Consider the following 13,094-nt stretch of genomic DNA (forward strand, 5'->3'; position numbering starts at 1 on the left):
TTTTATATATGTATATATATATATTTTATATATGTATATATATATATATATGTATAAAGGCTGAAAATGAACTTGTAGTAACTAGGAAGGTAGCCATTTGCTAGATGTTTAGATGCCTTAAAAATGAAATGATGTAAGGGAGAATTCAGGACAGGGATCTGTGCTATATTAAGGCAAATACAGTCACAATTTGTTAAATCCAAATAGAACTTTGGAACTTGGCATCTTGAAAAACTTTTTTGTTTTGTGAGAGTTGGCTCCTTGTATTCAAAACTTCCTAATCTGTCAGCTAGGTAAACATTTTTCTTAACACAGAGCTATACAGTGGGCTTGGCAAAATGGCTTTTCCCTTGACAGTGTTGTAAGTTTCGGTTTCCCTTTTTTCCTGTTCTTTTTTTCTTCATCTTCCTTTCATCAGACAGCATTTTGTTAGGAGTACTTGTTGGGGCTACCGTAGTACATTCTCTGTTGTATACTTAGCAAATGTTCCAACCTGCTGCCCTCTGTTGGTTGAAATTCTGGAATTTTTAGAAGCTCCAAGTTCTGATAAATGCCAGCCTCTTCCTTTCTGTTTAAGACTTGATCCTTGAAAAGACTCAAACCTGGTGCTTGATATTCTCAAGCACTTGTTGAGCTTTTGGCAGCAGTTTTGCTGTATTATTTTTCTCTCAGGTATCCTCCTGCTGTTGATGACATCTGTTATCAGAAGAGAGGGAGAGAGAGAAATGTGTTGTTTCTGGAATTAATTGTTTCAGAAAACTCAAGGTATTTCCAAGTCCTAATCTTTTTCATACAGAAACAGATACAGAAGTAAGATAATAAAAGAGAAAGCCAAGGCCTGCTACATGGCTGAAGAAACCCAAAGCTCTACAGGTAGCCACAGCACTGTGACGTTCAACTTCTATTGCAGTTTTTAAAGAAACAAATAGAAACAGTGCTAGAAGAGGAAACGGAGATCTTTCTTTAGTGTAGGTCTCCCAAATGCTTGTCATAAAGTACCCTTCTAAGATAGGACGAAGCTGAACTTTTTTCTACCCAGTAGAGAAGGGATTTATTTGCTTATAACCCAGGTGACTGTTGTGACGTATAGGATGTGTCTCATATTTTGAATGGATAGGTATGCTTTGATAACTTATCTGTAGTAGTGATTTTGTGTATCCTGACATGCCTTAAATGAGCAAGCTTATTTGTTCTGCCCTGTAAAGACCTAAAATGCTTCTGCACAAGCACAGCAGCAGATGCTTAAGTGGTAGGGAAACTTAGCTACTAAAACCATGCCCAAAGGCTTCAGGTCCCTGTCAGATTATGCAACAATTACATAATCCTGCAAGTACTTAAATTTGAAATGAAATATGGAGCTGGGACTGCAACTCAGTTCTAGGGGCACTTGAACTATGCAGGGGCTTTATATGTAGGGTTTGTTTTTGTAAATCAATCAGCTATGTGCTCTCCCTCTGTTGAGGGAACAGATGTAGTTTTTCTTTGGGAATGAATTGCCCAATTAGCTTTCAGGAGGGAAAAAAAGTATAAAAAAACAGCATGCCTTTATGCCATACTCATAAAAGCAAGGTCACTGCTCCAAGCACATCAACTTATTCCTTACAATTCTATCCATATTCAGATGCTACTTATCATTGCCTTTTTTTCCCTTTGAATGTTTTTACAGAGTGGGGCTTGGGGGTATTATTGGAAGTGAATTTGTTATTAAAGACTAAGGACCACTTACCTGTACCTGCAGCAGCTGAGGTTGTATTACAAGTCCTGCTGTCAGTATTTCCCTCTGCTTGCTGCTACCTTATAAAAATTACTCCAGGAGAACAGGTAACTCTGCTGAAGATGACATGATCTCATGGAGAGTCTGAAGTTTCACAGATTTTTACTGTGGGTATCCCAACTTGAAAAATGCAAATAAACTTGAGTAACCTCTCCATTATAGGGTTTTTATTTGTTTTACAATGATACAAGCACTTAAGGTGTTGGGTTTTTGTTTGTTTTTAACCAATGGGAAGTGCTTGCCTTTCATAGCAAGAACTTTAGGAAGAATTTTATATTAAACAGTTGATTTGCCCCATTCTAGGGCAATCTTAATATCAGCAACTGCCAGTGCAGGTTTTCTCTGCTGCTTTCAGCAATACATCATCAGTGCTAACTACAGTGAATACTTTTTGCAAGGCAACTTCACAAACGGGGCCTCACTTTTGAGGATTTAGTACAGACTGCAAGAAAGGAAAAACACTCAAAAACTGAAGAATGACCTTTTCCATGGCAACTGAAGCACTTAACATGCTCATGCCTAACACAGGTTGTCAGTGTTTACAAACGAAGTTAGTATAATCAGGGTGAAAGTGATTTGATATAAGAAATGAGACACTACACAGAGCATAGCCCCACTACTAGTTTTTATTGCAAAGATATTTTACCATGAAATTTCAACCTTTTTGTCACTAACTAGCTTCAAGTTGTTTAAAAAAAAAAAAAAAAAAACAAAACACATTCCCCTCAAAACTACACAAAGAGGTAGAGTTGTTTTGCTTCAGTGTAGGCTTTGATCAATTTAAGAAGGCTGCACTCAACTCTGAAAGACAGCACTATTTGGAGCTCTGCTATAGCTACACAGAAGATGTGGTCCTTCATGTGAAGGCCAAGAACAGCAGAAATCAATCCAGTTTACCCTCATTAAGTAAATATGAGCTACACACTAGTAAAACTTTATTTTATGAAAAAGCAACAGGGCTTCTTCTAACAGTAAGCAACATTATCTACTACTTTATGCTGGCTTAATACATAAGGTTATTTTACAAGTGTTTACTGTACCTTAAGAGCTGATGACTTATTGTGTATCTTATCAAGTCTCCACAAGGCAACTTTGAATTAAATAGTTTATTTAATTATAAAAGCATAAGTTGTACATACATTGAGTAATTGCATATTTCTTGGAATCAGTACCTATTTTGAAGAATATTATGTGCAAAGACAAGACAGTCATGCTTAGGCTTGCCCCTGGTATTCTGTTGCTTTACTATTTGTTCCCACCTTCAGTTCAGTATATCTCCCATGGAAACAGAATGAGGGAATATAGATACATTGATGTGTATGAGGATAATTTGACAGCATCACATACATCCACAGTAGATCTGCCTAGTATTTGAAGGGCAAAGACTGGACTAGTCAAGAGTTATACAGCAAGTAGGCAACAAGCCTAGTTATGGTTCCATTCAAAATTAGAGTTTGTCACAAACAAGAGAACTGTTAATTTGAGAAGTTATATAATGAAGTTATTGATGGGGTGTATATACATACACACATGTACACATGAAAAAATATATGTTTTTTTTAAATAAGGCAATTATTTCTTTCAGGCTCTTACTCATTCTTAGCCTATTTTCTTATTAATACAGCATGTTGCCATTTTATTGCTAAAAGAAAGCATACCATTATTACAAGCAGAACAGTATCAGCACTAGTTTTAGTTAGCAGTCCCATTGAGTTAATAAGCTTCAGGACATACATTATTACTATGTGAAAATGTTACTTTTACAGAAAAAAAATGGATTTCTATTTAAATCACACAAATTATGTTGACAAAACCATCATCAGTAGTTAACAGTATACAATAAAGAGCAGAACAGCACTATTTTGCAACAACAGAAAGATATCTAAAATATTCTCATCTTTTACTAAGTGGTTATACTAAAAAAAAAATACATGAGAGGGATGAGGACACAGCAAACTTATCTGCTGCTCTAAAGATGCTTCCTTCTGTATGAAAAGATTTCTCACATCATACAACTGCAAATCCTGATGCAAATGCATGTGCACACCCTTATCTTTGTCTAGCTAGGAGTAATTACTTGTTGGACTTACAAGGTGCACTCCCGCAATTTTTTGTCAGCCTGTTTCAAGGAGATCCATGTATTTAACATGTTTGATCGCAGTTTGGCCCATACCAAGTGGTTGTTTAACCCAAAAATCTGAGCAGCAAACTGAGCAGCTCCTTCAGGTGACAAAGTAGTAGGACAGCCAAGACCTGCAAAGAAAGCAGAATGCTACTTTCAAAAAACATTTTATAAGCACAAGCAAAACGTTGCCTCTAAATGACTGTTTAAGACAGTGCTTCTTTCAGCCCTCAAGAGGCATGTGATTTAGTTTTAAAGCTACTGAAGTGTCAAACGTCTCAATACTTCTCTCACCATGGCATTTGAAACCCAAAGCCAGCATAGCAATAAGTTTATGAGGAAAGAGGTTAACAGGCTGCTGGGCCTGTAAGTTGCCAAATACCTGTTCTAGTCACTAACTGATCAGAATTCATATGGTAGCAATACACTGCTGTAGAAGTCAAGCTAATTGTAGAGAAAGAAGTTATTCGATCTTTCATCACAGTAAATTTACTGAAGAAAAATGGAGTAATATAAGCAGAAACAACAGCTTCCCATTGTTACTAACTCCTCTTTCAAACTCAAATTATTTAGCAAAGATAAGCAAAGGATCATATCTTTCTAAGGAGTATTTGTACATAATCTCTTTGACTTCTCAGCTGCAAAAAGCCCAGACAAAGATTGCATGCAGAAGATTTCTAGAGACTGTTCAGTACTGATCAAACCACTGTTTCAAACAGTGCATGTACATGTTTATGATAAAATAACTATAGCTAGGTCTGTACAATTGCACATGCTGAAGATCATCTTACCACTGGGCAGTCTGAGAGAAGACCACACATCCTGAGCACCCCAGTCAGATGAGAGGGGGGGACAGTTGACAACAGGATAAGCAGTGTTACCAGACATTACTGGTCCTAAACCATTGCTTCTGCCAGCTACTGCAACAAACACAGTTGGGATTCCATCTCCTTGCAGGGGAAAAAAAATAAATAAATAAAAAATAGGCAGTCACACAGAAGGATCATCAATCTCCAACCCCTTGCCACATGCAGGGCAGTCCATCTTGTTTCCTCCCACTTTCTTTTCTGGAGTTTTATCTGAGCATACAGTTCTTCAGTTTGCAGTTAACTTCTTTCATTCCGTTACACAGCACTAAAATTTATGCTGATTTTTCCCCTTCGCAGAAACAACTGATCTTACAGCCTTAAAACCCAGATACTATTTACCATAACTGAACAAGTTAGCATGACTTACTCTGCCTCTGCTTGAGAGAAAGTATCAGAGGAATGGGTGCTGCTTTGCTTTTGGAAAGAGCAACATTTAAAAGTGAGGGATTTAGTCAGCTAAGTTCTGGCTGAAGTGTTAAACTATAGGGTTTTTTTTTTCTGTAGTCTTAATTCATCTCAAAATAAGTGAATCTCAGCTGTGATTACCATGTTTGTCCTTTTGACCCAATGTAACTGCTTCCTCCTGTCACCAAATGCTAATTTTTTTCCTGTGTAAGGAATATTCCTACAAGTTAATTTTTTATCTCTTCTCTGCTAGCCTATAAACCATTTCAAAGAAAAGTCAAGTTTTCTTAGTAAAAATCTGAATTAAAATCAAGTATTTTTCTCATTGCATAAGAAAATGATCGAACATTTTCAACAAATGGGTAGGATGATGGCAACATCATCTGTGTTGTAGGTAAGCAAAGAACATTTATAGTCAGCTAGAGGAAACCACCATTCTTCCCTGTTTCAGAAATATATTTACTGTAGTATCTTCCTACTGATGCAGGTATTAGCACAATCAAGGCTTGGGCAAAGAAGTTCAGTAGTGAGATATGATCAGAGTTCAAGCTCTTGAATAATGGAAGCTCTGAGACAGTATGTTACTTTGTAATTGCTTAGTGCAGTCTACTATCTATCATGTAATTAACAAGAGTAGAACTGCACTGTAACAGCTTATTGCTGTGTTCAACAAGCAAAAAAATTCTGGAAAAAGCCTACAGAGATACTTAAGTTGACAAGTCATTTCTGTACATGATACTGCTCATTCTCATTCATTAGTTCTTTGACACCTACCTTCATATTCTGCTTTGATTCTCAGAGTTTCATCTGGCCCTTTGTGAGCAGAGGTTACTCTTAACTCACAAGGAATTCCAAAGGTTGCACATGCCTTCTTTATTTTCTCACAGTGGCCAAGGTCAGAAGTAGATCCCATCAATACCACAACTCTACCTTGGCTCTTTGTTTTCAGAAGCAGCTACAAGAAAGAATTAAGGGAGAAGACAGAAGGAAGAAGGCAAAAAAAAGGAGAGAAAAAAAACAGTCAAGAGACTGAAGACAGTTATCAAAGACCACATACACTGTTCATTAAAAGAAAAAAGCCAGCAGAAAATACCTCTACTCTTTCTGCAACCCATTCAAAGTTTCTCTTAACCATCTGCAGTGCTTCAGGAGTCACTTCCTTCAGGTCTCGATAGGACTGAACAGGAAAAAAAAAAAAGCCCACAAAAAAACAAAAGCAAGAGTTAAAGCTGATCTTTTGCTTCAGGTGCACAAAACAATTCTTTTTGCTAAAAATACCCCAACTGAGGCATTTATGCCATTTCAAGGAAAGAAGATGAGCTGACATTGGTACAGTTACAGGAGAGATTCTAAAGTGAGTCTTTTTTTCTTTACGTAGAAAAGAGCAAAGAGCAAAGTCTTTAATTCTATGAAAATAAGAGTTTGAGTGGATGTGATTATTTCTTTTAAACATGGATATTGAAGCAAGGAAAAAAAAAAAAACAACAAACTACATTAGAATTCATGGCCACTTGTAACATGGAAAGCTTTTTGCCACAGGGCTATCAAGGTTTCAATAGCTTCTGGGTGGGTAAGCTTAGGGAAACAACCAATTTGAAGTTGGAATTTGCAGTGATTTGATTGCCTGCAGCAGCACTGCACTAGCCAACCAAGGTTCTGCATGATGTTACCATGCACCTTATTTTAGGAAGATGAATAAAAGTACATTCAGAGCAATTCACTTGAGGATGCCACGACATGATTCATTCAGTAATACAATAAATCAGAGAGCAGAACTGCTTTAAGTTTGATGACAATGAAGTAACACCCCTGCTTCCCTACTCTCCCCCACTATTTAAAGAAAACAGAAACAGATGCTTAACTAAAAGGTGGAACGTTATTTTTCTTAATCCTTCTCCTTTCCCGCTGACTTAAAATTTAAAGACCAACATGTTACCTGTTTGTCCTTCTGCTGGCTTCTGTCTCCTGATGGCCACAGTCTCCATGAATCATTATCAATAACATCAGCAAGAACAATTTCTTTGGTCAAAATATTAACACCAAATTCAATCTATAAAGACAATAAGAAGCTTCTGTAAGGAACTATAGCAATATGTTTTCCTGTCAAAATTAGGATCACGGGAAATCAGATTTTCATACCTTCAGGTCCACCAGAGTGCAGTTTTGGGGCTGCCATGATTTTTCCAGGATCTCAAAAATAGCTTGAGTAGAACGAGCCATAATATCTACTTCAGTCTTGCCAATAGTAAGTCCAGCAAAAGAGAATTTTGCTTCAATTAGCTGCTCCTCAGACCACTGTGGATCATTATTAGCATCATCCTGTTAAGGAACCAAACATAAAGCATGTAAGTTCAGTTGCTATAAGGGAAAATTAGCCATTAGAAAATAACGTTATTGCTTTAAAAAAAACAAAAAACAACTTAAATATACTCTTTACCGTTCAGCATTTTCAAAAGCACTTGGAGTTATCTACTTTATATAATTTGGCTTGTTATTCTTTGATGGCTTTGTGAGCCATTATTGTATCGATGAGAACACACGAAAACATCAGAATACCTGAACTAGTTACTCCTTAAAAGGAGGTCAGTCAGTGCAACCTCTTATCCATTAGCATTTTTAATAAGATACTACAGAGTTTTATCTCTAAGTTTGATTCTCACCACAAGAGAGCAACTTACCTTGTAAAACATCTCAATTTTAGGTGGGTAAAACTTATAGCCTTCTTTGACACCAGGGTTTCTTTTGAGGAAAGAGCCAGTAGCAATTCTTCTGCAGACCCATTCAATTGGGATCATTTCACAGTGAGCTGCTATGAAAGCGGTGTCACTCTGTTTCCTGACAAAAGCTGTTTTGATTCCTAAATAGAAGGATGGCAGCTTAGTTTCATTAGTAGGCAAATTCCACAGTTGAATCAAGAGTCACAAGGAACTAAGTTTAAGCACAACAAAATCTTGCACTTCATTGTACTTAAAGGATGAAGTGAATCTCTTTAGGGTATTTTAAGCCTAAGAAAAGGGCTTTTTCCCCCCCCCCCCCCCCCCTTGTTATATGTGCTTTTCAAAGGCTCACACTGGTTCCATTATAAAGGAAAGAAAAACTTTAACAGAATTTGTTGAACTACCACCTTTGAAGAAGTTAAGGTTAAGAAGAGTTGCGAAAAGCAAACAAACTTCTACAATAAGACATTCACGTTATCTGCAATTTATGCCCTCAAATAATCAAACCAGAATAGAAAGAATCCTGGAAATTATTTTGTTGCTTTAAAATGCAACCGGAATTTACTCTATAGTGCCAGAAGCTACCAAATAAAAGCCACTTAAAAATCTTTGAGGCACCTTCTTAGCATTTAAAACTCATACTATACCCATAGGCTATTGGATATTTAAATTATTAGGTTAATTACTGGCCATACAAACTTAGGCAAAGTATTTAACTCGCGCAACAACAACAGGCTTCCCAGGGAAGCCAGCAGCTGGAGGTTATACCAAATGACCCAATCATGCACTCCTCTTCACCAATCTGCAGAAGACCTCAGTATCTGCTAATGCTTTAAGAACTACTTGTACAGAAGTAGATGTAATTCTACAGAGGCCTTCTTTCTCTTTCTCACACATGGAACACACTAGCTGACTTTGCCGACTGACTAAAATTTATTACTTTTTATAATAGATCATACAGTTTTTACATCAGCTGGGACTGAGCAGCAAAAGGGAGGTCCAGGGCTACATTCAGACTAGGGTAGAACCTCTACCACGTGGTCAGAAGATTATGCCAAATACTCTCATGTTCCAAATGACTGGGCCACCCACCCAGCTCTGTAGTGTCAGAGACAAAAGGTGAACTGAAAATTAAGTCTGAACAAAACATATCAGAGCCTTCAGGGAGGCTAAGGAGGAGCATGGAATCTGCAGTGTTGAGTAACAACACGTGCAGCATGCAGGCATTAATTCCACCTCTGCAATACAAACCTGCTTCCTGCAGCAGCTGGAACACGCAGCTGGTGGTGGTGTTGGAGATGGCAGCCTTCCCTTCCATCCGGTCCTTCCTGGCGGCATTCCCCGCCGTTATTTGGTCCTTGGACTGCATCAGAACGCATCCCGGGATATCCGGCAGCTCATACACTTCTTTCGTTTTACCTTCATTAACTTTTTTACCAAGTTTCAGTTCTAGAGAAAAAGTAAAATTAAGAGCATTTTAGATGCGAGTTTTGGTCGCGTACGTCAGCTCGCGTGAGAGGCGCAACCAGCCCCAGCGCCATCTCCACACGCTGCCCGGGGCTGCGGGCGCTGCCTGGAGGGCTTGGTACGGCGGAAGCCCCTTTCACAACTTTTTCACCGTTTTCCAGACTCCGAAGCCCAGAAGCGCAGCTGAGCGACACGCCCCGCAGCGCTCCGACCGCGACGGCAGCGAGGCGCGGAGCTTTTCGGCTCCGGGACCGCGGGACTCACCGCCCACGCTCCGCCTCCGCTCCTCCGGGACGCGGATAGCGGCACCTCCACCTCTGGGGCGAGGGAACGAGAAACGGTTAGAAGACGGCGTCGCAAAGAGAAACTTTTCTGCAGACGGCCCAACGGGGAGCGCGGTAACGCGGTTCCGACTCCCGCTCCCACGCCCTCCTCCCCGCGACCGCCACCCCATCGGCACCCAACGGTCGCGGCGCGCGTTACCTGAGGCGGCGGGGGCCATGGCGATGACTGCGGCGGCGACGGGCACCTAGGGCACAGGAGAAGAGCTGAGCACACGCGGCCAGCCCGCGGCGGGAGTAAGAAGGGCCCGGCGGAAGGGGCGGGCAGGCGGGGCGGCGAAGCCCGCGCGCCAATCGCCGCCCAACGCGGCGGGGCCGACCCGCGCCCCTCCATCCCCACCCCCGAGCGAGCGCTGCCCCGTCCCACGCCTCGGCCAATGCCGGCTCCCCGCCGTGCCGGCGGCGGGGCGAGGGGTGGAGAGCGGAGAGGGGGCCGGGCGGGGAGCGAGGCCGGAGGCCCCCCACGCATGTAAATGAGGAGGCCGCCCGGCAGGGTACCCGCGGCTCCGCGCGGCGCGGCGCTGTTGGCTGCGCGCGGCGTCCGTAGGAGCGCGCGGGAGGGATCCGCCGGAGCGGGCCGGGCCGGGCCCCGCCGCCACGTGCCGCCATGGAGCTGGAGGAGCTGGGCATCCGCGAAGAATGCGGCGTGTTCGGCTGCATCGCCTCCGGCGTGTGGCCCACCGAACTGGACGTGCCCCATGTGATCACGCTGGGGCTGGTGGGGCTGCAGCACAGGTAAGGGGGACGCGGCCGCTCGGACGGCGCACCCTGAGGGGGGAAGTTAGCGCGGGGCCGGGCACTGGGCCGGGCCGTCCTGCCGACGGCGGAGGAGGGAACTGTGCGGCTGGGGGCCTGTCCGGCCCGGCCCGATCCCGCACCGGCCGAGCAGCCTCCCTGGGCCTCGGAGCTGCTCCCGGGCACGCTTCGGAAGCGGCATCGCCCCGGACCGGCTTTGCGCTCCTCCCGACCCTGGGCCGCGCGGGAAGGCGGCAGGGATGCGCCCGGCCCGGCCGCCCCGCGGCTGCCTTAGCGACTCCCTGCTCTGCCATGCCATGCCCGGCGTTGTGCGAGATGCTCGTGCCTAAATGCAGTCCCGCCGACCTGAATCTACAGAAACAGAACGGTTCTCGAGGAGTTTCAAGCTCCTCTTAGGCGTAACCGTTCAGATGTATCATAATAATAAAATAAAACTCGCCGTCTACCTGAGAGACATATGGCTGTGTAAAGGAAGCTGCATTCGCTGCGATTCATTGTGGAAAGTGCGACCTCCTCGTGGGAGCACCCGCACAGGCTCACACGCACATGCTGTGTCTGGCTGCTGGCTTGCGAACACCTGCACAATATTGCTTAACTTCCTCTTGCTGGACGGTAGGCAACATTCACATGCATGGCAACTCGGGAAGGCGTGCTGCTCTAAGTACACATGCACAAATTTGTTCTCTACATTTTTGAGGTCACAAACATGTAAGGGTTGCTCCGAATTTGGTTTGGATCAACAGTAGAAAATACAATCCGTTTTTCTGTTAGATCTGAGTCTCATATACATTACAGGTAAAATGCTGCACCCCTACATCACGCTTACATCCTAACAGTCTTCTTTGGGTTGCAGGTGTATCATTTGTGAACTATACATGTTTGTCAGTGTCCATCAAAATCATTTTTATTGGGAATGATAAAGCTGCAGAATGCAAGGAATGAAGCCAGCAGCTGGAGGTTATACCGATATATACTGTGATCAGTGGCCTCATTTTTGGTTGAGCCATTTTTCTGTAAAGAGCCTGGAAAAACATCCTAGTTCATTTATGCTTATAGTCACACTGCTGGACATGGATGAATTTTCTTAGTTGGAAATAAAACGATGTATTTTCATCACTTTGCAACGTACTCTCTCAATGTTTACTACAACCATGTTTCACAATTTTCAAAAAATAGTTTTTTTCCTCTCTTTTTCTAATGGATACTTGACAGTTCTATTTGATTTCCATGAGCTCTTTAATATCAAATATCTCCTGTGGCATCTTATATGATAGTAATACTAATGTTGTGGCTGAAGCTGTAAGCAGTTTGCAAGTTATACAAAACTACAGAATAAAGGCATACAGACCCTGCCTCTGATTCTGATCTCTTAACTCAATATAAGTCAAAGATTTTAAAGGCTGCTTTCTTGGAGACATAAATTTTGATGCATATGTAAAAGGAAACTTGCTTACTTTCACTGTAAAGTGAAAGTCCATGCAACTTGTTACACGTTTGCAAGCAGTCAATAGAAGTGTTGTATAGCTGAGATGTTAATTTTCCCCTTTCCTTCTTTACCATTTCTGTTCATCCTCTCTGTATTTCTCCTTAGCATTCTGCTGTGAGGTGTAGCAAAAGGTTCCATCCCCTTTCCAGAGATAATAGGGTACCAAATTTGTTCTTACTTCTTTTTGGAACACTTCTTGAAAACCAAGAATCAGATATATAGCATTAACTGCATTGGTAAAATCTGTTAAGACTGTTCTTTTAAACTGAAAAGCTAAGAAGTGTCTCTTAGCCATATTCCTTTTGAGGGGGTTAAATATGAAAGGGATGCGGTAAATATTAATGGATAGTCCTAACCATGCCCTCAGCAACTAATAGCTTTCATTGTCCAATGGAACATATAGTCTTCAGGCCTCACATTGAAATTAGTGGGGATGTGTAGGTAGTGACTACTGGCTTGAGATGGGTGCGGTCACAATTCTTCTACATTGCTGATTATTCCTGTGCTATACATGTCAGAAATTGTCCTTTAATTCATCTTGGATTTTAAAAATTAGGATCTTCAGGCATTCTTGAGATGACCCACAAAAAAAGAGAAAGCTATTGGGAAGTCGTTATAATTTCTGGTCTTTGAAATCATATCTGTATGCGTAGAGTTTTTGTTACATGACACAAGAACACATGGCATGAATTCTTTGTGCTTAATGTCCTGATACAGTTGTTTTCAGCAATGTGAAGGGCTTTGCTTTTTGTGCTAAGTGGCCTAAAATGAGGTGAGATTTTTACAGTGTTAGAAAGATAGTCAGACACTGGAGAGATTTAGTTCAGTGAGGATCTTTACAACTGAAAACTTAAAACTCAGTACACTGGATTGCTCCAGGAAAATATTTTAGCATGAGTTCAAATGCATGTATTTGAATGGTGCTCTTTCTACCACTGAAACTCATTTGCATGAAGTCAGGTATATGTGTCAGCTGGGTTCTGCAGTGAGCCCACAAGCAGGCACAACATGAAAGACAGACTTGGGATCTCACTGCATTGACATGAGCAACAACTTCTAAGTTTCTTGTTTGTTTGTTTGTTTGTTTTTCCTCTCTAATGAAAAAACAGCTGCCTGAATTTGGAGCTTAAATTTGCACTTCTTTAAAGCAGAAGGCA

The 13,094-nt window shown here is 41.7% G+C and overlaps 2 protein-coding genes across 2 annotated transcripts in view; one reads left to right on the top strand and one right to left on the bottom strand.

The window, feature by feature from the left end:
- Window positions 1-2,865: 2,865 nt before the first annotated feature.
- LOC122180323 (multifunctional protein ADE2) lies at window positions 2,866-9,945 on the bottom strand. Its single transcript, XM_042871893.1, has 9 exons — window positions 9,838-9,945; window positions 9,139-9,336; window positions 7,849-8,027; window positions 7,310-7,489; window positions 7,107-7,220; window positions 6,264-6,347; window positions 5,945-6,125; window positions 4,688-4,846; window positions 2,866-4,027 (listed from the first exon to the last, which is right to left on the bottom strand). Exons 1-9 carry the CDS (start codon window positions 9,854-9,856, stop codon window positions 3,861-3,863), a joined length of 1,281 nt encoding a protein of 426 aa, XP_042727827.1. The 5' UTR covers window positions 9,857-9,945; the 3' UTR covers window positions 2,866-3,860.
- Window positions 9,946-10,264: 319 nt separating this feature from the next.
- The window catches only part of PPAT (phosphoribosyl pyrophosphate amidotransferase), a 42,459-nt gene continuing 39,629 nt past the window's right edge, over window positions 10,265-13,094 (top strand). The window contains exon 1 of the mRNA XM_042871892.1: window positions 10,265-10,430. Within this exon, the coding sequence (XP_042727826.1) occupies window positions 10,303-10,430 (128 nt within the window). The 5' untranslated portion in view covers window positions 10,265-10,302. The remainder of the gene's footprint in view (window positions 10,431-13,094) is intronic.

The sequence above is a fragment of the Lagopus leucura genome, unplaced genomic scaffold (assembly GCF_019238085.1).
Source record: "Lagopus leucura isolate 7727_CA_CO unplaced genomic scaffold, USGS_WTPT01 Super-Scaffold_100004, whole genome shotgun sequence".
NCBI lineage: Eukaryota > Metazoa > Chordata > Aves > Galliformes > Phasianidae > Lagopus > Lagopus leucura.